Below are 25,626 nucleotides of genomic sequence, written 5' to 3' on the forward strand. Positions count from 1 at the left end.
ATTTGAAGCAGCGTCTCAGGTTATGACCTCTCTTGATTGTTGCATTTTGTCTTGTGGAGTTAATATTTCTTCTTATCTATGAAACGGTGAGATATGCAAGTTGCTGTTCTTCCTCAGAGGAAGCAGGTAATGATGGTGTGACTTCATTATTGGTGTTCAGTTTGGACAAAACTTGGGTGATGAAAAAGGGTGAGGCTTATTCTTCTAAGATGAATCAGTCGACTTTGATCAAATTTGGTGGACATGTTCACGCACTAGTTAAGCACAACATGAAACATCAATCTACCTGATGGTGGCGCTAGAAGAACAGTTATACTTTGTCAATATTTTGTCAACCGATCAGCAAAGCCCCATTACATGACACGCACCTGATGATGACGATGATGCCGTCAAAGATGTTGTAGGGGTTCCTCAGGTACTCGAAGAAGCCGAAGGCCGTCAGTTTCAGGATCATCTCCAGGGTGAACATGCTGGTGAAGACGATGTTACAGATCTCCAGCACGTTGGTCAGCTCCTCGGGCTGGCGGCGGGAGGGGGAGGACGACAAAAAGTGGTAGTTAGATTGCAAGTAGCTGACAGGTGGTAAACAGAAAGACAGGCAGGTATAGACAGAGATGTAAACATAAACCGCTGCCGTGTTATTATGGCTGAGGGAGCCTCTGCAGAGCAAATACTTCTCATTTCTCCACCTGTGCTGAAAAGGCTGTCACCAACAAGTGTCGGTCATTAGAAAACAGAGACCTCCCCTGCCTGGAAACAGGAAACTGAACAAGAAGAAAGTGATTTTGAGTGGAATCTTTGGCAACAATGAAGAATGACAAAATTAGAGAAGGGGAATGTCTCACAAAGAGGGAGGGTGTGATCTGCTACTGGCAAAAGAACATACATTTATCTGTGTGTATGTAATGTGTACTGCTGTAATAAAGAAAGAACATGTGTGTGTGTGTGTGTGCGTGTGCGTGTGCGTGTGTGTGTGTGTGTGTGTGTGTGTTGCACAATATGGATTAGATGCTTTCGCTGATTCCACGCCAAGATTCCAGTTTTAAAGCCAGCAGAGAGAGATAACCAGCTAGCCCTGCCAAAGTTAGCAAACCGTGTCGGAGATAACACACTCTTCACCCCTCCCCTCTTGTAATCCGCTTTTTCTACCAATCTGCTCTCATTCCTCTGCTCCTCCGGCCCGTTTTCTTTCTCCGACTGTTCTCTTCTCGTTATCAGGCAGGGCCATCTATCCCTGATCAATACCCTCCTGTCAATCAAGGGGGGGAGGGGGGAGAGGCGAGAGGAGAGGAGAGACGAGGGAAGGAGAGGAGAGGAGGGATAAAAGGAAAGAATTTCAGGAAAAAGGGCTCAGAAACCAATTCAAAATCTTTTTTTTGCCACAGTGTTTCAGGCAGGAAACCATCCATTGAGAATCAGAAGCTGTGGCAATCACTACAGAGAGGGAGCTGGTTGATGGACATGACTCACCACGGTTTGAAAATCACCAGTCGTGAATAATTCTTCAAGCTATGAACCGCAGATGAAAGTACAGGATAAAGCACAACTCCTACCTCACTTTTTAAAAATCAATCTAGAAAATCAAAAGCCAACAAGCTGATCATCGATCATTATTGGATTATTAAATTCTGCCCCCTGTGGCCCAAACACATCTGTACAGCGCCCATGCAGGCGTGGCACTGCGGTCAGAGCTCCATCACACCTGCAATCCATGCAGCCGACACACACTCATAAGATAAAAGTCATCCAGAGACATTGAAGGCATCACTCCAACCAGTGCCCTGCATGCTGTCAGTTCTTCTGGACAGCAACACGCAAAGAAAATATATAAAACACAGGCAGATAACAGGGATGCATGAGGTGCCTATAGACAGACAGACCCTTTATTGATCCAAAGGGAAAGTCATCATTCAGGTAATGTGTCTTGATAGACAGCACTGCATTTTCATACAAGCTGGAGGTTTCGGTTGGACTGAAAACCTGCAGCCTCTCAGGCTTCCATGGGAATGAAACAAAATGTAAAAAGAATACATAGAAACAATAAAGGACTGTAGTTATAAATGTACCTGCGGCTCTCTGGGTCCATTAAATGACCTCGTTTCAGAATGAAGATTAAATCCAGCACTCCAGGCTCATTTGGTTCAAACCTACAGTATGAATCATCATTGACTGAACCATTGGGGCCTTTCATTTCTCCTCTTTAAAGTTTTCCTCTCTTTCTCTTTCTCTTTGTGTTTCCCTCCCTCCCTCCCTCCCTCCACATCTTTGCATTTTACTTCAACTCTTCCCCATTTTCCTGTCTGCTGAATGACATTTTATCTCCCATCTTTCATTTGCTCACATACAAATCTGCTCTGGCTGGTCCTCTCTTGATGTGCAGCTGACTGATGCTTGAATATGAATGAATGAGCCTGACACACACACACACACACACACACACACACACACACACACACACTCTAAATACATGATGATCACATACACGCATGTAAGTGGGTTGCTTCAATCTCATAGACACATGCAACATTGATGAATGACTTTGTGATAATTCACCTAAGATATGAATAAAATATCTGAGACACGGCCAAAATCCACAAGGTCATGCATTCAATATGCACATTTGATATGAAACCACATGTCTGATGGGCGGTAAGTAAGCAAGCAAGCAAGGAAGCAAGGCAGCCTGTGGATATTATTTGTAAGCTCCTGTTTTTAGAACAAAATCACATGTTAGGAGTTTTCGACTGCAGAGCACCAACACACACTTGGTCTCTGAGTCAGCCTCCGGAAACAACATCACTTTGTGTCCATGCAAATGTGTGTGATTTGCAGCATACAGAACATGCGTACATACACACACAGAAACACACAACCAAGGATTTGAGCCATAAAGTGCAGTGTAACCGCTGTCTGCCTCACTCTTCCCGTCTTACTGATTCTTTTACTTGTCTCCTCCTCTTCCACACCATCCTTATTTATTTTTAGACTCTTCAGAGATGAGAGAACGCAACTACTCTGTACGCTGTCAAAGAGCGAGTGGGAGGATATGGAGAGAAAGAGTAAGGGCGAAACACGGGGAGGGAGGAAAGGGACGTCAGAGATTTGGTGAGACGCATGGGTTAAAAAGGTGGAAAGAACGGGGGGGAGGAGCGGCGGCCAACACGCAAATGGAAGATGAGAAATGGGTGAGGAAATAAAGAGAGAGTGATGGAAGTGCAATGAGCGGGAGTGAAGCCTTTGGAGGACAGAGGAAGAGGAAGGAAACTGATAGAGAAGGAGCAGAATAGCATGAGCTGAGAAAGAGAACGTGTGGAGGAGAAAAGGGTTGGTTTATGCAACAGCTCCTGAGTGTGTGTGTGTGTGTTATTGTGTGTGTGTCTTACACGTTCGTCTGCTCAAACACATGGACAACCCTGAATGTGTTTCTCTGAGCGTGAAGTATACATACAGCATGAATACATCTGATTAGACACATACACACGCAGTTTCTGCTGTTTGAGGCTACACAGGGTTGCATGTGTGCGTGTGTGTGTGTGTGTACTTGGCAGGCTTCTCCCGCTCTTCCCTCTCAGACACTTGCCCCCCCCCCTCTCCGTCTCTGAGGAGTCTGGCCAATGTTGAAAAGCCGGCTGGGTTTTGTCTGCTGTTAGGTTAAATGTTTACACCTCTGTCAGAAAGCAGCGTGTCAGTGATGCTCCACGCCCACACACTCGTCCCTCTGAATCCATAAACTCTGCTATTACAACACATGCAGCAGCCATTCCCCATCAGCAGTAACGCGCTTAATTTGATTTGCAGTGCGCTGATGAGCTCGTCGGAAAGAAAGGGAGGAGGCAAGACCGCATTACGGGAGACTTCAAAAATGTCAGTGATTTGTAAACATATACTGGTATTTGCTTCATCTTGTGGCGGTGTGATGAGTCTGACCCGTCCACTTCTTCTCTATTCTAACACAACACAAGTGGACAAACGCCCCAGTGTCACCTGAGGGGCGAATGTATGTGAATAAATTTCAGCCCATCAATGTAGTTCTGCCATTTAGAGAAGCAGAGGCCTGTAGAAGCTCACTGGTAAACATGATCTCATAAAAGTCTTTTCTTGCCTATCCTTCAAAACTCTATTTTAGTTTTTTCGGTCTCTGCTCAACTCGTGCTGTTTGGAGGAGCATATCTTAAACTCTACTTGACCCCACTCGTCTCTCTTTTTATTCATTTGAGTTGCATTTGTTATCCCACAGCTTTATTTCAATTCTAACAGAGATCCCAGAGCTACCAAATGTATAATTGAATTCTGGAGAAATGATATAGACAAAGTGGGCCATAAAGCTTTACTACAAAATTCCTCCTACTGAAGATATACTTATATGGTATTGGTATTCTTAGAGATCTTATTGATTTTATGACAAAATACCAAAAGGACACATTTGGAAACATGTTGAATTATCCAGCAGGACGGGATTGGAAAATTGGATCTCATCAGACGGGCCAAGTGATTCTCGTGATCCATTTCACTCTAGAAATAAGAACTTTGAGTGTGTGTGAGAGACATTATCTGTGTTCCAGACGCATTCATTCATTTACAACAAGTGGAAACTCCAGTCAAAAGTAAAGGTAGACAATGTACCTCACCATATTTCACACTCTTAGGGCCTGCATGCAACTCTATGCAGAGCTGCGACGAGAATAATATATTCTTGAAAATGACAACAAAGATTTCCCGGCCTGCCAAGCACACCTCGCTCAGGTTGTGTTGTCGTCCCTAGACGTGTATGAATTGTATGGAATATTCCTTTGGGCAGAATTTCTTTGTTGAATTGCTTGAGCAGGGATGTCAGGAGAGTTTTCAAAATGACTCTGGCGCTGCTCTCTCTCTACCCTTTTGCCTCTCCCCTGACCCCTGTTAAGGGAATATGGCTCCACTTTGACATAGACGCACTCTTTCACTGCTCTTTGAGGCTCTAAGCTTTTTATTTCTTAAACGTGTACGCTGCTGCTCTCAGAGGGCTGCTTGTTGTTCTTTAGATGTGATATGTTGTTGAATATTGACCTGAAGCATGCTGGACTATGCCTTTTCTTCAGCAGCTGCTCTTTGCTGTCTACACATTTCATTGCTTTGCATATATAGATTAAGTTCATTACATCAATTATCTGCAACTTGTTACATCTCCCACACATCCCGCAGCAAGGGATTTGACAACAATTGACAGCTTCACATGACGATGTGACGCATGGGTGCCATCTGACCTCAATGACTCACATGTGACATCAAGCATGCATGAGATTCCCCACTAACCAAATGGTGAAATGTTGCAAGCTCTATTTGACGATCCTGTAAGCTCTGACCTGTTGGTCCATCAACAGCCCTTGATTCAGTAACAATGCATTTTGTGTTTGTGAATGACATCGCTCACCTGATTGTGGTGCTCGATGCCCATACTGATGGTGTTGATAAGAATAGCGATCATAATCCCTCTGCTGAAGTACTTGCTCTCCACAATGCCCCAAAGTTTTGTCCTGATATCCTTCCAAACATCCCGACAATGACCGAAGCACGTCTTCTTCTTCTGCTTCTCTGCATCTCCTCTTTCCTCCAAGTGGTTCTCCTCCTTATCCGTCTCCTTCACTGCATCTTTGTCAAGTTCCTCCCCGTTGGAAATGTCTCCCAAAGTCTTTGCTCCCTCTTTCAGTGACGCTGCACATAGAGGACAGTCCTCTGAGTTCTGAGGGACAGTCAGAGTTATGGAGTTGGCCAATGGTGGAGATCCATGATCTTGCTTGCTTTGGTGTGGACAGTGGGACGCTAAAGATAGAGAGACATAAACCAAGGCAATGATTTCAAATGTTCAAAATCAACGACTGGCAAATTATGACAACTAATACTAACAACCGTGAAGTTACAATGAAATGCAAATCGGTTTTAATTTGACAACTATATGAACCTAATTTGAGTTAAACTGAACACAGAGACACAGTAGAAGAGAAAACAAGACAGTGTGGATGTAAAAGTAGAGTTTCTGCGATGACATTTACAAGACGGTGCAAAAATGACCTTTAAAAAGTAACCCTCAAACCCATCACCCTCAAACTGCACCGAGCTAAAGCCAAGTGTATCAGTCTTGGAGAAAATCCAATCTGTGAGTAGATCATATTTTATGTCATCCGAGGTTCACTCACCGTCTTTTAAAGCAAGCAGATTGTGTGAGAATAAAGTGATACAATACTTTTTTAGTACTTCTAATTACTGTTTACAGTTATACATATGCTTGTTGTCTTATATACATCAATTTCAGATGTCACTTGCTGAGCACATCTACGCACATCTCGGTTGCCTTAAATGATGCCGCTCTCCGTTCACATTGCCTCCGCCTCGCCTGTTGCCCCTGCCGCCTCCAGCTGGCGGGGGTTTGCCCCTCAGCGTGTAGTAGAGAGCTGCCGATCTTCTCTTAGCCTTGCGCAGAAAGTGGCAGACCAGCTGGAAGATCTCTTCATAACAACCCCTGGGCTCAGCCATGCTGGCCAGGGTGGAGGAGGACAAGCACTGCGCTCTTTGCTCCTGCATCAGCTGGTGCTCCCTCTGCTTGGTCTCCGAGAACTGGGTGGCGATGACCACCAGGCACAGGTTGATCATGAAGAATGAGCCAATCTGTTAGGGATGAAAAATAACACAGAGGGGTGGAGAAAGTTAGATCTGGAGTGTGGAGTATTGGTAAATATGTGGAGTGAGAATATTTCAGTACAATGGAGATTAAGTCGTCAAGCGCTGTGGGAAACAAGAGGCAGAGGGCGGTGATGACAGTCTGACAGATATCGAGCCTAAGGAATGAACTGTTCTGTTTGGAAGTGTGTGCAGAGAGCAGGATTAGATAAACTCAACCAAGAGGCAACTGGGAAATTTGATAGAGCCGAGGAGATAACAGAGTTCAGTATTTTAATTAAATCAAGAGCATGTTGCTCATCTATTAACCATGAAATACTGTATGTGGGGGGAAAAAACACTCTTATGGCAAAAGCATACTTGTTTTTCCAGCAGATATAAAGCCTTTCATACACACTTGGTTCTAATATCCTGTGCCAATCGCCCTGTAGAAATGTAGGCACACATGCTAAAGGTCTCTGAAGGCTGGTGTTCCACCAAACTGAGGCTGATTGGAGCAGACAGACAAAGCAAACATATGCCCAGGGCACAGTTCAGGGTTTTTCCATCTTTCTAGCTCCCTTTATTGTACAATTCTAACTTGTTTTCACTTTGGGTCCTCGCAAAACGCTCCAGCCCCCCTTCAGTATCTCTCTCAATACCTAGATGCCTTAAGAGCTTTCATTTTCTTCTTTCGGATCAAAGTAAGGACAGGGTTGCAGAGAGGAGAGTCAGACTGGTGAGGCGTTCAGGGGCAGTACTGGGAAACGCAATAAGACCAGTGAATTGGCTTTTATTGGACTGCACAAAGCTGAGTGCAGAGCAATGATTCAATCAATATTGCCTAATGCAGAGCAATTCATATACAGATACAGAGACAGGGTCCGTGCTTTGTTCATTACAACCACACACCCATACGTAGGTTTAGAACACACACATGCAAACACAAGACACCGCACTGTACATTACACATGCATATATGCATAGATGTAAATAGATTCCAAATCTAATGACCTCCTTCCAATGTGTATCCACACTGATCAAAGATGAAGGGAAACAGCGGGCGGTGTGTGGATGTGTGTGTGTGTGCACGTGTGTGTGTGTGTGTGTGTGTGAAAGCATAAAGGCAGGGTGGCGGCTGTATGGAGAGAGGGAGGAGAGGAGCCCATCTGTGGCCCGTGGGTCATGGCAGGTCTGCAGGTGTGTGGGGCTTTGATTTCCCTCCAGCCTTACATCTCGAGTGTGCGTGTGTGTGTGTGTGTGTGTGTGTGTGTGTGTGTCTGTGTGTGTGGTCAGTGAACAGCTTCTGCGCATAATCAGAGATGACAGTCCAATATCACGCATGCAGATCATCACTGCATTATGCATGCATACACAAATACACACACATTGAAAAAAGCATGTGTACAAACATTTACACACACACATTACCATGGCAGGCTTAGCAACTGTGGTGTGTGTGTGACCTCTCATGCACCGCTGTCACACATATTTACCCATGCATTCGCATTCACATTCACATTCTCTCTCTCTCTCTCTCTCTCTCTCTCTCTCTCTCTCTCTCTCTCTCTCTCTCTCTCTCTCTCTCTCTCTCTCTCTCTCTCTCTCTCTCTCTCTCTCTCTCTCTCTCTCTCTCTCTCTCTCTCTCTCTCTCTCTCTCTCTCTCTCTCTCTCTCTCTCTCTCTCTCTCTCTCTCTCTCTCTCTCTCTCTCTCTCTCTCTCTCTCTCACACGCAGGTAGACACAACATCTCAATGAACGCTCTCTTGGCAGCACTCACTCAACCCTTACTTACTCTAACCCAATTACAGACACACACACTTTGGCTGCACACACACTCAACACTAGACGGAGGTGCAGGCAGATAGAGATGAGACGATGTTTGACAGTTTCTCCCCCAGTTTCCTTTCAAAAACCACACTTCTGGGCTCAACTGACAAGCTTTGGTGCACAATACACTCTCACTCACTAGCTGGAGATGTGAGAGCGTGAGAAGAAAGAAAGAATTACACAATTAAAAGATAGGGAGAGCGTCAAGGTGACCCTGACAGGTCAAGGCGCAATCCTTAGGACGGGAGCGGAACTGCTTCCCAGGAATGCTGCTCTGTTCATGTTGAGTGGAATGTGTTTTGCAGCCTACAGTAAGCTATATATTCACTGTAAGGAGATGTTACTATTACATCAACTCTTCCTTAATAGAGCACACACAACCAATTCTTTTGCCATATTCAGCTTGCAGCAGCCGAGCAGAATGCACACAAAATAGTTTACTAAGTGTTTTTTCCCAGTTTGTCACTTTTGGGAAGTGTCGGCCTTGCTGTTGTAATGTGATGCAAGACGAATCTGCCCGCTGATGTATGTGTGGAGCCCTCGTGGTGCTGCTATTGTTACGGGCAGCTGATAACAACGTGGTGAGCCAGTGAGCATAAAAACATTCAAGAAAACCAAGATCAAATTGAACTCACAAGCGTAACTGCATAAAAGTAACATTTTCCCCAGCAGGTGAAGCGAACAGCCACTGTGTTCATTCATGTGTGTCTACCTTTAAATGTACTGACTGAAGTCCAAAGTCAAGCCACAAGTTCTTAACATTGAATTTGGAGTCATGAATGTCCCAGTGAAGTTGCAAGTCACTGGTCTTAAAACAGTGTCAAGTTCGGTGTCAAATCAACAAATTTCCAACTCAAGTCCAAGTGGAGTGTAACTTCAGTCCACACCAAATCAGTTGACAGAAAACCAGAGAGTTTGAGGAAATAATAAAGGTAGACAACAGTGGAGTCAACACACTGATATTCACTTCTATCATCTCACATGTGGAGTATAAGAACACCTAGCAGAATGATTCCGCACTTCACCGCATGTTGACGTCTTGTTGTGCTTCCACTCGCTGCTAAATACAAAATGTGTTTCAGATGATTGACCCAGCTCATGAATGCAGACTCGGACACCCTGCCTCGTGGCATCATCTGACACTGACTGCTAAGACTTGATCCACTTGATCTTGCGCTCTGTGTGTATCTCTTATTTATCTATCAGGTGTGTGTGAAGACATAGCATTTGTCGGATATGATGTTTGTGGGCCGGCAGACATTTTTATTTCTTTCCCTATATGTTGTTTCTCTCCTGTTTTCTACTTTATTCATCTCCATCCCTCATCTTCTGCAGCATTAAATATATTTCTTTGTGAAAGGAATCCGATGATTGGAAAGCCTGCCAATATTTCTCAGTCACTGGCTGCATGCAGTTTTTGTTTATTCTATTCATAAAACATGCGCTCTCATAAAACCAGACTGCTGCGGCATAACATAGCCTGTGAACTCTCTCTCTCCCCTCTATCTCTTTATCCCTCGCCCTCTTTATCCCGCCCTGTCCTTCTCTATCTCTCTCTTTCTCCCTCCCTCTCCGCCTGCATCACTCAAACTTTTCTTCTTTCATCTCTCGTGCTTTTTCTTACTTTTAGTCCCTCCACCATCCATGGACCCACTTTCATCTTTGGCATTCTATTTAGACTTACATTAACTTGTCATTTTCAGCCGTCCTCTCCACCCTTTTTTCGTCTCCCTCGCTCCACATCTCCGGCTCCTCCTACCCAGCCTCCCTCTCTCCTCTATTGATTGTAGATGTTCTGGTTTTCTTTTTGCCGCCATTGATTTTCACAAGTCTATTAACACTGCAATGTGCCACTCAGGGCGTATACTCGATTGCGATTTTTATCTCCAGCATTTCATTTTCACATTAAAAACAGGCAAAACAGCAAAAAGAAAGGAGAATAGCTGAAATTATGACATGTTTATACATTTGCATACTGGCAGGGACGGCACTAATAAGCGTAGCAATAAATGTGACTTACAATGATGAGTAAGATGAAGTAAATGAAGTTGTAGAAGGAATGAGCATCCATCACATAATACATGATCTCCACCCAGCCCTCCAGTGTGATCACCTAGGGAGGAAAGCAACATTTATTAATGATTCATAGTTTGGCATGGTGTTTTCATCATTTGTTATTGTGCCTGTTCTGTTATGGCCTCTATACCAGAACAGACAGAGTCACTTGTGAAATCCAGTAAATTCTCCTGACTGAATGATCCAAGAGTCAATAAAACAAATCAGCAACTCAGACAAAGGTATGACACAATATTGAATGAGTGCTGGTAAAAGTTAGTTTTGTCTCAGTGAGAATTGTATGAGCCTTGTTAATGTGACAAAACAATAAAGGTGCAGACATTGTTAATGTTGTCGTGTCACTAAACATTACTATCTCCAGAATTGTGTCTGTATTTCTTCAGACATGTTATATGAGAATGAGTACTGAGTATTCACATACATCTTATGCAACTCCAGCTAACCTTCACCCTTTCCTTCAACAGTACCTGAAAGATCACGATCCAGGCGTAGACAATGTTGTCAAAGTTGATGGCGTCCTTGTGTGGGTTTGTGCTCCCTGTGTGACAGCGAGTGTAATACTGGTTCCAGTTGATACAAAGACCGATTGCATCACCGGGTCCACTCCCATTGGCCAGAGGCTCAGGAGCCAGGCCCAGAGCCTGCCTATGGAGGGCGTCTTCCTTGTCCAGGCAGCAGGTGCGGCCTCCTTCGCGACGTGCCGGCACATCGGAACATGACATGATGCCATTATCGGATGCCAGGGAGCAGATGAAGGGGCGTTCATCATCCTCCTCTGGCTGGTAGTAGGGAGTCGGTAGGGCCATACCCGAGGAGCTGGGGATGGAGCAGGTGGGGAGATGAGATTATGTTAGCTGGTTTACACAGGGGATCAATAGAATTTTATCTGGGCTATAGAACATGATAGCATTTCATTATGTATCATTACGTATCATTACTTTGTTGAGAAGTTTTATGAGAATATCAGTGATATATAAGGGAGGAGCAAAAGCAGATGTGTACAACATTTAGAGAGGTGATCCAGCAGCCACTGTGTAGGACTAAAACTAAAGTCAAATCAGGACACTAAGTGGATGCACGTACAATAACACAAGGCTGGGGGGCTTAAAACGTAGTTTGATGCTGCTTTATATTCAATTCAATTAAAGATATTGTACATCATTTTGTATACATCGCACAGTACAAACACAATCACAACTGGGTAACAAAAGAGATCGCAGGATTCAAAGCAGCACTCCCAAACTCATCCAAACAGGTCATCTAACCCAATAGACATTATCCTATGGTTTTTAATATCTTCTGATGCTATTCAGGGTTTGTTAACAGTTAAAAAGCCCTTTATTGAGAACTCTGTGTCTATGAATAATGACTCATTTAATCAACAATGCAGGCTCGTTCTGTGTTTAATTGTGAGTGTAGCATACATTTGCATAGTTAAAAAATGATGGCTTGTGTTTGTTATTGACTCTGAAAAGACCAACCTAAAGTATTGTAGTGACTTGGCAAACTAGAGAGTGCGAATGAATTGTTCTTAGAAGCATTCTGAAAAAAAACCTGGCTCACCTTGCGGAGCATTAAGTATCTTATTCATCGTTCTCATTCAATGCTCTGCAGGGAGAAGACAAAGGACGGCCTGGGATTGCAGCTATAGAAGCAACACTTACCAAACTTTGTCAAAGGACGCTCAGTGCAACTCAGTTTTGGCAACAGTGAATGTGACCTAAGTGTTTAATGGGGGAATTAGTACAGAACTGTGCCAGTTAGAGTTGGTAGCTCAAAACCGGTTGCTGCAAGGCCTTGCATCTCTGATTAGCCTGATAAACAACATGGCCTTATTTGAACGGAACTGCTGCAAGTCATTGGCAAGTAAAATAACATTCTAATGCTCTCAGGAACACTCACACACTGTTTTGATTGAATTCTTCTCTGAAAGAAATTAGGCTGTTTAATTAGTTGGAAATGATACAGGCACAAACCATAGACCGTATAGTGGAATAAAGCTTACATTACTAACTAGCCACATGAAATCACCATGTCAGAAATAAGTACGTTCCAGCATCAGACTGTTAAATCATGGAAGTTGGAAATGTGAGTGGCAAGGTGACTGTGTATGTGCTTGTGTGTGTGAATTTGGCATAAAGACAGATTGCAGACACGCGCATGTAGCACATGTGCACACATACACACACACAGTCAAAGAACTCATTTAGTCCCTATAAGTGCCCCTGCTGGATTGTGAACAGTATCTGTGTCTGATCCCTGACAAACTTAATATCACCATCTGAATCTTACTGATTGCTGCCAACTGAAGCACCTCATCACTTCTTCAGATGTCTCCTGTGTCAGCTTTAATGGAAGCAAGCAAAAGAGTGACTTTCACTTCATGTCCACCCTGGGAAATTACACTCATCCAGATTTATGGATCCGTGGATTTATTTAAAGGGAACATTGTCATCTGTCAGTTGTCAGAATTAATTCCATTAGAAATACTTACAATTCACTCAGCAAAGTGCACAGTAGTTTGCTTTTGTCTATTGCTCTCGATCCAATTGCACTGATTTCAGTTAAACAATATGCACGATTGTTTTTTCATTGAGAATGGTGTAACATTTTTGAAGAAATTGATTAAGATTTGCAATTTGCCTTATTTTCCTATCAATGTTAAAAAATACAAAAAAAAAAATCCCAATCCAAAATTTTAATAAGTGGAAAAATAGCCTCTTTTGAGTCAACATTAAATAAATGAATAAATAAATAAATGATGCTCTTGTTGATCGCACACAAAAATGGGCAAAGGCAAAGCAAAATGAGAGATATTTACGGATTCCACCGGGTCATGTGGCTAATAAATAATCTAATCTAATTCATATTTTGAGAAGGTCACTTGGCCTTACTATGTGTCATTTCATCATTTTTTTTTTCTTCTCTCTTTTTCCTCAGCTTCATTCATTTATCTGATTTAGTTTTGGTGTCTTCTTCTTCATTTCCTGTTTTATTTTGTAGTATTTTCTCATTGTTGCCATTCCTTTTCTTCCTGCCCTTGTGTTACCTGGTTTACCTGTGTAAATGTCTGAGCCTGTTCCCCATTGTCGCCTGTATTTAGGGTTTAGTCCACGTCGGTTCGTCCTGGTTTTGTTTCCTGTTCCCTGTCAGTATTCTATGCTAGCCTGGTTTTGTCAGCGAGTTCTTTGTTGCACTTCTGTTCTGTTCCTGATTTTCTCTCTGGTTATGTTACTGTTTTTTCCTCCGTGCATCTCCGGTTCTATTCCAGGTTTCACTGTGTTCCTCTGTGCTCCTTGTTATCTTGTTCGGCTTATGATTCTAGTTATTTCTGGTTCTTCTGGTTTTCTAGTTTTATTAGTAGTTGTATCACATGTTGTTTTACATGTTCTCTAGTTTTTCTCTGTCTCTTAGCGGTTCATGTTGGCTTTAGTTTTCCCCTGTTTCCCTGAGCCACTTTCACAGTATTTCTTTCCTTTGCCAGAAGCTTTGTGCTCATAATTTAGTTCTCGCCCCTTTTTTGACACATTGCATGTATGCCTGTATTTGAGTTTCTCCCTTCTGTGTCCCGCGACTTGTATTCTGTTGAGCTTCCTTGTTTTCTGTTACCCTGTGTGTGGTCATTAAATTCTTTCTTTGTTATCCCCGTGTCGCCCTGCATTTCGGGTCCTTCAGTTCTCTCTCTCTAGCTAGATTGTAACACCCTGCTTGTAATGAACATACAGTCACATCAACACACAGCTTGGCCCCCTTCCCAACACACAGACGCAGGGCTGGATTTACTAAGCATGATGCAAATTACCGTCCAGCCTTCAAATATCTGCGTTTAAGACTGGTATTATGTAAATGAGGACGGTCGCAGCGAGTTCATTTGAGTGTGCTGCTGCTGTTTATGATGGCTCTTAGTCCTTTATCCTGGTAAAGCAAAAATTAGGTGCAAATTCAACTTCATTAGACTCTCTCTCTTTGACTATCTATCCATACTCAGTCGCACTCAACCACACTGATATCTCCTCCTCAGAATGACAACAGCTACTATGCCTACAATCTAGAGCCGCAAAGAAGTTAACACCTTCTTTTCAAAGACTGTAAATCAGGCGCAATTACCTTGCCGCAATGGTGACCAGGGTGATGATTCAGCCGTAACAAGCCATATGCATTGCCATTCCCGCCTTCCAATTTTTTGTGGCTTAACATCAGAATGCACTAACATGCATTGACCCAAACAGGCACATTTCACAGATGCAGGCTCGCTCAAACCCCTGGTGTCACGTTAGTAAAAATGGACAAATGGTATTTGTCTCCTGTCTGTAAACGCTTATTAAATCTGGCACTGACTTTTAGCATTTGCCGCCTGCCTGCTCTCCTTCTCCCTTTTTCATGTATTGATCTTTCTTTTTGGGTTTCTTTTTAAATTGTTGTCTCACCTTCCCCGTCTTCTTCACCCCACATGTCCTCCTACCTATGGTCTCCTCTCTGCAATTTTCTTTTCCCATCCCCTCGCCCCTGCTTGCTCGCTCCTCGCCTCTCTCCTCCAGTCAATAGAGGGGGGTAGAATCTGCTGACACATACTGAGCCTTTTTTTCCCCTTTGTCCTTGACCGCAGACCACACACATGCACACAAATGCCTGGATCGATCACATCAGGGACCATATCGGTCCATACCACTTCCCATTGAGCACAGTAGCTTAGAAGGCACACATTGATTTTGTGGTTTAAAAACATGCACACTGACTGAATCAACACTGACTTACAGTACAGTGGGGTTTGGTGGAGCCCAGCTGAGTACACCGGGGCACCAACAAGGAGGAGGTGCACATAATAGCATTGTCATCAAAATTGGTGGGTTACTAATACTGCTAATACAGGGGGAAGGAAACAGGGAGTCAGGTGGGGGGCTCTTAGAGAAGCAGAGCATGAATGAAGGCCGTTGCCCCCTCACTGGTGACTTGGCATGGCACAGCATGCCACAGCAAGACCTGGCATCCCACTGAGCACACACCTGCCAGTGGAGAGTGAGACACACACAGGACAGTGAGTGGAGTGATACAGAGCATCAGGGAGGGCAGTGTAGTGATGGGAAAAGATCGGCCTGATAATCAGCAATCTGTTGTAAATCAATATGGATTACATGAATTATAAAGAGGCTGGACCTATTGGAAGACATTGAGTAAATAAATAAATTGGCTAATTGGAGACTGGGTAAAAGAATGTAAGATTAGTTGCATGATATGAGAGAAATAGAGATCAAAGGAGCAGAGTAGAGGCGTGCAAAATGGCAAAGTGAATTCTGCACTTGACCGCCCACTCCATCCTAACCGCACACAATGTTAACCCTTCATTCAGCATAATAGACCTCAAGTGCCAACTGACTGGTATCCGTCTAATTAAGTGCTCAAGCGTTGTGTTTAACCAGCAGAATATGTTAATAGAATGTCTCCGCTGAAAAAGTACTAATAAGGCATTGAAGGAATTTGATATCAAAGCTATGAAATGAAGATAAATAAAAAATCCACCCAGCTCTGAGAGACTGCCAGAAATCTACTGAAGCACTTTTAATCCCCTAATCCTACTCAGGGTTGAGTTAAGGCGGGCGCCCATCCCAAAGGCCGTTGGGCAAGAGGCAGCGTATTGGAAAGCCTAATGTTTGGAAAAGCTAATTTGTGATACTCTGAAAACTGAAATGTTTGCTTTTTCCTGTGCAGGAAGATAGAAACTAAAGGCCTCAGCATGCGTCACACTTACTACAGTGACAAGTGTGAGTCCCATAGGCATGCCCACACACGAAAAGACGGGTGTGTGAGTGTGTATTTGTGATCTCTTCTGTTTAAGCATTCAGGGTGGAACATTGAGATTTAATAACCCACTCCTTTAAAAACAAACACCTGAGTAATTGCAGCCTGTCAGACAAGATTTTGGCACTTTTGTTCCGCCTTTTTGACTGTTGGAAATTTTTCCATTTTTGCCTAGAGATGTTTAATATGGCAAACTTTGTTAAGTCATTACTATCATAGGAGCTGGAACATTAATTGCATGGTTTCAGCTATAAGACATGGGTACTTCTTTGTGTGTGTATGTGTGTCAATCACTTTGTATACGGACAGACGTATGAAGGACATGTGTCTTCCCCATGAGCTGATGTCAGCATAACAAACAGATAAAGCGATGAACTCAAACACTCCAAAATGCTGTTAAATGCCACATATACGCACACACACACGCACACACATCCATGAACATGTGCGGCCGCAGCAGGGTGATGTTGCCACGTCATGGGGGGTCATGAATATGGAAGCATGCAGCTGGAATCTAATCATGTTCTTTGTTGCAAACGGGGGAAAACTAGCTACAGTCAGCTCACAGCTTAGGGAGATGGAGGAGAGAGATGGAATTCTCTCTTTCACTCGGGAATCCATATCTCCTAATCTATTACAATCAGATTTTAAACCTCCACTAATCCATACGCTTCATATGATCAGTGAAACGCATGATTATGTAATGCATAACAATGACAAACCAAGAGGAAAATGAGGGGAAATTCTCTTTGACTCCATGGTTTTGGTATTACACACATTGATGGTATAGCTCAGCCTTATCCGCTCTAATCGCCCTTGTTCTCATCAGTAGCAGCAGCTGTTTCAATTAAAAGACTGACAATGTTAATAGCTAAGTAGTGGAAAAAAATCTACCATCTAGAAGATATAGATGCAGATACAGCAGATACTCAAGGGAGAAGTTGGGAAACAAAACAGAGCACAATCAACCGAATGTTGGACTTTTGTCAAATCATATTTTGGTTGAATATTTGAGTATAGGCAACTGGTGCCAGTACAGGGGTGGGGCGTGGTGAGTGCTACTACTGTACCACAAACACACACACACACACATACACACACACACACACACACACACACACACACACACAAGAAACACGACACACGACACACACACATGTCCAATAGACTGATAATCATTGTTAAGAAATAGCACTCTGTGTAGGATGAGCCACTCCCACTCGATTGTGGAAGCAAATTGTGGCAAAACTAAAAAAAAACTTTTATTTGTCGTGGGCCCATACAGTTAAAATGCTGATTTTATGGGAATTGAACAAAGAAATTGTAGGCGGACACGCCAACTGTTTTGGGAAAATCTAGTGAGGCACAAAAGGTTGTGACATTTTGTGATTCTTAGACATACAGTTCAAGTTCAAACATTCTTAAACTTAAATGTGGATATCACTCCACCACCATCAGGCTGAACAATAAAAAGCAATACCAAGGATCCTGACCCTGAGCACTCTGCCGGACAAACACTCCTCCACACTGATGCACACACTGGTCTTAGTACTCACAGGGTGAAGTTCTCCTCGGGGTAGCAGCGGTTCCTCAGCAGCCCCGCCCACAACTGCACCCCAATGATTCCAAAGATGAAGAAGACGAAGAAGCAGAGCAGCAGCACATTACCCAGCATGGGTAGAGTGTCTAGCAGCAGGTTCACCAGTATGCGCATACCTGGAGGCACACATCAATCGATAAATTCATCAATCAAACACTGAACATCTGTGATATGGTAACCAGTGACCTGTAAAAACACACACCAGGAACACAGAGAACATTGTGATATACATTAAATACCAATAATGCAACATTCAGAGGCTTTGTTGAGCTGCTCCTCTGATTATAACAGCAAACTACAACCACAATAAAAGTTTAAACACAAAGAAAAGAAAGGGACATGTAAGAACACACTGAACAGAAAGTGAACAGCCGGATCAGGGAAGACTGGAAGATGAAAACAGCTAAGAAGAAGACACAAAGACACACACACTCACACACACACTAACTACAGTCTACCCCATGACTGAAAAGGCGTAAACAGGCCACAGGGGTCTGACTCCTGATTAGATGAAACCTGATTGCAGTCATACAAGCGTGTCCCACGTCGAGTAATGATGACCTCATCCCCTGTGGATGGGCCTGTCCCGCAGTGATGACATATTGAGATGTGATTAGGGGAACATAATGACAGCTGATTGGACTAAAGAGAGAGAGAGAGGTGAGACCTGCTGATGATATCACAGCAACCCCATACTGACGCCTGAGAGATGTGTGTTGGTAGGTGTGACTGTGTGTGTGCGGTGTGTGGGTGGGTGTGTGTGTGTGTGTGTGTGTGTGTGTGTGTGTGTGTGTGTGTGTGTGTGTGTGTGTGTGTGTGTGTGTGTGAGTGTGTTTTTACTTACGCTTTATACTAATAATTAAAAAAAAACATGTGCGTGTGCTATTATGTTTGTTTGTGTTTTTCAGTGTCATACTGGGAAATGTGAATAATAACACAACAGTAGGTTAATGTGTCATAAATACAACAGTGCATCTAAACTGCCAACAGACTGAATGACAGGAGAGAAGCTGCGAGAACACAGAGCGAGAGAGAGGGATGATGATGATGTGACAGTTACACAAATGCATTTCATATGATACAAACACAAGTCCACACACTCACACTGATACTGGTGAGTTCTCCATGTAATCGCAAGTGCCATCACAGCTCTTTTTCTTGTTTATGTTTAAGGATAATAAAGGTATGGTGGTCCTATACACTAAGCTGTATTCTGAGATTCAAAGATACGTTGACATTATAGTGACATTAGGTTGAAAAGTAAGGCGGCATTCTAAAGTTATGGGGTTGTTGTTATTTTTAAATGTATAAGTGATTTGCAGAAGTGATTTATGTTTCAGTGTGAACGCACCTGCTGTCTTTCTCTGGATAATTTTACTCATCAACTGACATTAAATGGAGAGCAGCATCGTGGTTGATGTGTGCGTGTGTGTGTGTGTTGTGTGTGTGTGTGTGTGTGTGTGTCTCTGATGGCAGCTAGAGGCTAGTCTAAATGTGTTTGTTCCCCAGGGTCCTTGTCATTAGGCCACCGTTCCATTAGGCCTAATTGGGTGAGGAGACGCAGAGATGGATGGAGGGAGAGAGGGAGAAAGAGAATGAGACAAGGCCTGGGGGCTTGCAACAAAACAAGAAGGAGGGAAGAAAGGTGCGTACAGGCAACAAGAGATGGAGAATGACTAATAAGTCCTCCTGTGCTTTTTGTTTCTGTCTTTCACATATCTCTCTCTCTCTCTTTCTCCCCTCTCTCTGTCAATTCTCCATTTTTCTCTATTCCTGGTGGCTGGAACAGTTTGTAAGCTCCTGCTGTTCCCAGATAAAGATGGATGCCTGCCTTTGCGCAACAGAACACAGTTACTCCTTCCTGTGAAGACCTTCTCTTCTCTGTTTATTTCTTTCTATTCCTCACTTTCTTCCTCCCAATCTTGATCTGTCTGACACCAAATATGTCACACTAACTTCATTGATACAAGCCACACAAAGGTACACTCACACAGAGACACACATGTGCAAGCAAGCACGCACGCACACACACAAAACAGGGACTGTGTAGCTGGAAGGTTACAAATTGAGGTGTGTGAGGGGTCAGGCTGTACTCATGCTCCCCGCCTATCAGCAAAGTAGTGATCCAACTAAACAAGTAACAAATAGCTTTATCCCCATGATTCCTCACCTGTAATGGGGTCACAGATAGGCAAGCACACAGTCATTATCAGAAGCAGACAGATAACAATGTATACACATCCCACACACACACCAACGAAACCAAACAAGACAGGGTGAATTGCAAACACAGGTACACTCCACATATAGACATATGGAAGCACCTGCTGCACTGAATATGGATCTACAGTACATATTCATTCAGCACATATACTGTATAAGCAATGAGGCTATTGTGCATCATCTGAACAAAAGCAGATTTGACCACTAAGCACTTTGAATTTACTGTCATTCAGTAAACATTCCCAATTCACATTCATTCATATCTCATTAATAGGTCTTCCTTTTGTTACCCAACATCGATTTGTGGTCTTTGTAAATGGACAGAGTGTTCGGCATCGCTCCCAAAACAGCATAGGGGCCGGGAGTCATCTCCCCAGGGTGGCCTCAGCTCACCACAGAGGTGTTACTGGCTCTCAGATGCTTGTCTCCCCATATTTTACAACATATGTGTAGCTCCTCCTCAAAGATACTTCCACTATGTTTTTTTGGCTGACATGTGGAGAGAGAGACACAGTGCTCACATTGAGTTAATGCGACACACATCCTAAAGGGGAGCTTGGCGTCATAAATAAATTCAGAGTTCAGGGAGTTGTCAAAAAGTGGAGCAGGCTGTGCTGCGTTCACAGACTCACAGTTAAAGGGTCACGGCCTGACTTTGCAGTGGGGCCAGAAATTGGATTGCTTGTCTCCATATGACGTGGCTCGACTGCAGCGTCATGATAAAAAAAGAGTGTCGCACAGGAGCCAAATTCAATTAAAAATAAAACTGCAAAATTGACTTTAGACCAGAGAGGATTATTGACATAACTTTTGAAATCTACTCATTATGCTTGTACTTCCTTTATACTTTCAAGACATTCTTTTCTTCCTGATAAGCGTTCAATTGAAGATCCATCATTTGTATCATAATTGTACACATTTATTTTTAACCAATATAAATATTATTATGCCAGAATGAGTTACTAATGCTTTCAGGCCAAGCGCTGGAAGTGATGATTCGGTAATTGTGAACTAAGCTTGTACAAAATAATTGGTGCTTACAATGATCAAGGGTTGCCAACCTGGGCTGCTGGACAAAAAATATCAATATCGGTTGGCCAGGAGCTAAATTTTAGATTATAAGTATGAGGATATGGTTGCAAAATGATCTCTAAAGCAGCATCGATGGTTTGTAAATCTGATAAAGCAGTTACTTAGGGCTCATACAGAGTGGGTTATTAAGCAGAAGATAAGATGAAGCTTTGATGAGCCCCATGGTAAAAGGTTGCCAGATGGAGGCTTAAAAAAACAGAATTGCCATTCGGAAACATTTGCACATTATGAGAACGCAAAGGCACTAGAAGACAAACACCAAGATGATCCCTGGCACCACAAATAAGAACAAATGCTCACATAAAAGCAGTATCTAATTACGCACGCGCACACACACACACAAGATCACAAGATGCTCTCACTTGGGACTCTGTTGATGGCTTTGAGGGGCCGAAGGACTCGCACCGTCCGAATGGCCGACAGGTTGATGTTCTGCAGGTCTAGTGAGTACTCCACCATCCTGGAGAGAGACAGAGAGAGAAACAGAGAGAGAGGGTTTATGATCAACCTCTTATTTGGATCACCTACAGGTTCAAAATATGACAAAAAAAGACGAATGGATCCAGCCGGACCAGAGATCTGTGCCATTTATCCACTACTTATTTTTGATCTATTTTTGATGAAGATGTTATGGCTCAGTCACAGTCTGGCATCTGTGGAAAAAGTCATTCTTCACAGCTTACTTAAATAGTTTGTGCCCCCAGACCCAAACCACACACACAGGGGAATGTCGAAGAACGGGGGGGGCGAACACGCAACCGTCTCTATGTGTGTCATAGCAACACAGAGACAGTTGAAATGAGTGAATGTTTTAAATTTGTAATAAATGATGACAGAGGAAGTGTCGGCGTGTTCATGGGATTGTGTGAGTGTGTGCCTCGTGCACAAACAGTGCAGTGCCTGAGGCTGGAACAGTGTAAAGACAGCATGACACAAGCAGCACAATGAAGCACATCTACAGCAACCAAAGCCGGCTGTCACTCACACAGACACACTTGTCAACTGTATCATTTACAACAAGATTATATTTTGTTGATTCCATGGGGAGCATTTTCATTCATTTGCTTTACACGGATGCAGATGATCATTTACAGAGCTACAGCCCAAATCATTCATACTTCAACTGGGCTGCTTACGGTCATTTCACATTTCACAAACCAAGGCCAAATGTGTTTTGTTCTAATGTATGTATTTACTGCCCTTAGATGGCTACTACAATAAACAGGATGTTTATTCTAATATTATGTGCATTCTAATGGATGTCTGCAGCTAAGTGGCTGTTGTCTGCTGTATTTGCTGCTGTACATCAACTGCATTAATGTTCCCATTGTCTGAACATATATAATGGTGCATTACTTTTTGAAATAAATAAAAATTTATAGAAGAATGCAACATCACGAAAATTGTGGATCTGAACCAGCTCCATAAGACAAAACACTCACACACAAATATACTAACAAACCGACCGAAAGAAAGAGTTAAAATGTACTGCATGACTAAGATATTGGCGCATCAATTGTTAGCGGTCACAGAGGCTTGTGACATCTTCAATAAAATTCAGCTTTCTGAAGAGGCACAGGACTGAATCAGCACTCTTAAGAGTTCCCAACATCATCCTGATAAAGGTTACGGTAGTGCAAAGCTGCAGTGGTTCTCCTTGTGTTTTTCTGTTGAAATCATTTACCTTTTATCATCAGCCCCTCTCTCTTGTGGTGTCCCTCAGGGCTCAATTCTAGCTCCACTTCATTTAGGATCAAAACATATCTCCTACTTCTTCCGTGAACTTTTTTTTTTTTGAAACTTCAACGTTTTAACCATATTCCATCACTTGAGCTCTCAGGTCCTCTCATTGAAGTATTTCTCATTTTAATTTGGTTGTTTTCTCCGATTGCTGTTTCGTATTTGTTACCTCTGAAACACTTTGTGAAACTTGCTCTTGAAAGATGCTTTTTAAATGAACCTCACCTTATCTTATGTTACCTAAGTGAAAACCTCCTTGGTGGAGGAGGAGGTTTTATCTATACAGCCAGACCCTGACATTACCTAATGCCTCTGTGCCACAGAACTAGACTGTATTCCTTAAACTATTAAAAAATGCATAAATGAGCCATAACGTTACATTGAGTGATAAATTACCTTCATTACGATGATAACCATTTTGGTGGTTTAATGATGATGTAACAAAATTATATTCACACCAGCTTTATCCTTTATTCCTCACTACCTTCTATAAAACGATCCAATTCTTACACTCCCATAATGTGAAATTCAATGCTAGTTGACACATACAGGTAAACATGAAATGGTCACTCCTGTTGTCCATGTTCTTGTCGTTTAATAAGCTTCATATTTTACTGTTCTTTAAAGTTACTAGTCTTACATTTGATCAATTTTGTGTGCGTCTGTTCAAGCACATCACATACCAATTTTCTGTTCCTGGTGGATTTGAAGCTGCAGGAAATACGAGCCGGTCGCTTGATGAAAATGTCACAGTAAAGAGAGGAGCAGTTGCTTTGTGGCCAGGGCTTTTCACTTGGGCATGGGGACGTTATTACAACCTGCCTCAAACATAACAGCATCAGCGGCTGCTCTAATGATTTAAGGAGGGCCGCTGAAAGGCTGCACGGAGTTAAAACCACAAAACACCCGCAAGTTAGTGTGTGGGGAGAAACACGCTGGGGGGAGTTCTTAATACTGTGTGAGTAGGTCACATGGTGAAACATAAATAATCAGACACATCACACAGATGCAAGAATTACAGAAATACCAATTCTTGGTAATTCCAACAAATATAGATTAGTAACTTGTACCAATTTTAAGGTTTTCGCATTTGATGCACAGAATCTGAGGACTGTTGGGGCAGAAAACGACTAAAAATAGCACAACATCACAGATGTGCCTTCCTGTGTGTGAGTCTTTGTTCACATAGTGTGTGTGTGTGTGTGTGTGTGTGTGTGTGTGTGTGTGTGTGTGTGTGTGTGTGTGTGTGTGTGTGTGTGTGCATGTATTCTACATAAGCGTGTCTTCCTGTACACATCAATCAGACCGCTGTGTTTGGGAGGGTAATTAGTGGACTGCCGCAAGCCTTTTTTCACAATTGTTCTCTTTTTCCACATTTCTTTTTTGGCTCATTCCCTTCATCTCATTCATGCTTTTATGTGTCAGGCATTAAGCGAGTGTGTGGGTGTGTGTCTGAGCTTCAGGGTGACACCAATAAAGAGCTGGTGAGAGGGGTTCAGAGGCCCTCCAGCAAGGGAAACACAGCGGAAGAGGAGTGTATCAATTGAATTTGATGAATAAGAGAAATAAAGTTTTGCGTCTTGAAAATGTACCTTAAAAGTTAAATTCCCAATATTCCATTCTCATTAAAATCACAATCACACTCTGCAGGTGGTCTATGAATAAAGGCGGTGACATGAGCACCAGCTGACCAGTTGTTAGAGTGTCTGGTGTTCCTGAATCGACTCACAACTGCAAATGAGTTAGTTTTACTTTGGGCTGTTTCCAGTTTTATTGTGAAATGAAACACATTCAATACATTTATGTTGCTTTCTTTCATGGCCCCCAACCTGTGATAAAACTATCTAACATCGATGAAAATGTCTTCATTTTTATGCGCCACCGCGTGTGCACAGAGCATTTTTTACGCATAATGATTTCTTTGCCCAAGAATGTACATTTTCCAAGCCAAGACCGATGTATTCGGTCCATGAAATAACAAAGGCAAAGCCAAGGTCCTAACAGCACATTTTGTTGAGCAAAACACATTTCAAAATTAGTAGTGTGGATCTGAGCCTCTGAATTCTGGTCCTCAAGTAAGACAAATCTGCAAATGTTGTCATATCAGCAGGATACTAAATGTACATTTGATTAGATAAATGCGGTACAACATTGGTGCCTCCCAGATATGATTTGCTGAACTCACCTGATTTAGCTGCAGCGGTGTGTGTAGAGAGCATTCTAATATATAAGTGTAGTGGACAATGATTGAGAAGCACTTGCTTAAACAATGAAGCAAAGAGACCGAGTAGACGATCAGAGACGCACAGGAATGTAATAAAGATTGTGATATTTTTTGCAAACTCACTGACTTCAGTGACTCACCAACGATCTACAGCTGTAAGGCCTTTCTGATTCATCCTGTTTAATTATGTATCACAGCAGAACTGCAGTGGCGGTACACTCAGAAAGGCCCACATTATGTAATCATCGCATATCCATCTGAAAGGCTGCTGTCCATAAAGATGAGTTAAGTTATAGATAAATCAATATGTAAACAAAGTGTCTGTGCCGCCTCTTTCACTCTTTTACTGAAGATCCCAGCCACTCTCGGCCTTTATTAGAATAAACACTGAAGAAAAGAGTGACCTTCCCAAA

General features: G+C 42.8%; 1 protein-coding gene across 1 annotated transcript in view; it reads right to left on the reverse strand.

The window, feature by feature from the left end:
• Positions 1-25,626, reverse strand: part of LOC142992752 (voltage-dependent T-type calcium channel subunit alpha-1I-like) — a 94,771-nt gene that overhangs the window by 35,167 nt on the left and 33,978 nt on the right. The window contains exons 4-10 of the mRNA XM_076143289.1: positions 21,612-21,709; positions 17,891-18,050; positions 11,006-11,354; positions 10,483-10,575; positions 6,318-6,642; positions 5,411-5,799; positions 369-520 (exon numbers count right to left, since the gene is read on the reverse strand). Coding sequence (XP_075999404.1) covers positions 369-520; positions 5,411-5,799; positions 6,318-6,642; positions 10,483-10,575; positions 11,006-11,354; positions 17,891-18,050; positions 21,612-21,709 — 1,566 coding nt within the window. The remainder of the gene's footprint in view (positions 1-368; positions 521-5,410; positions 5,800-6,317; positions 6,643-10,482; positions 10,576-11,005; positions 11,355-17,890; positions 18,051-21,611; positions 21,710-25,626) is intronic.

This window comes from Genypterus blacodes, unplaced genomic scaffold (assembly GCF_046128005.1).
Source record: "Genypterus blacodes isolate CSIRO-AG114 ecotype Tasmania unplaced genomic scaffold, CSIRO-AGI_Gbla_v1 ptg000022l_1, whole genome shotgun sequence".
Lineage (NCBI taxonomy): Eukaryota > Metazoa > Chordata > Actinopteri > Ophidiiformes > Ophidiidae > Genypterus > Genypterus blacodes.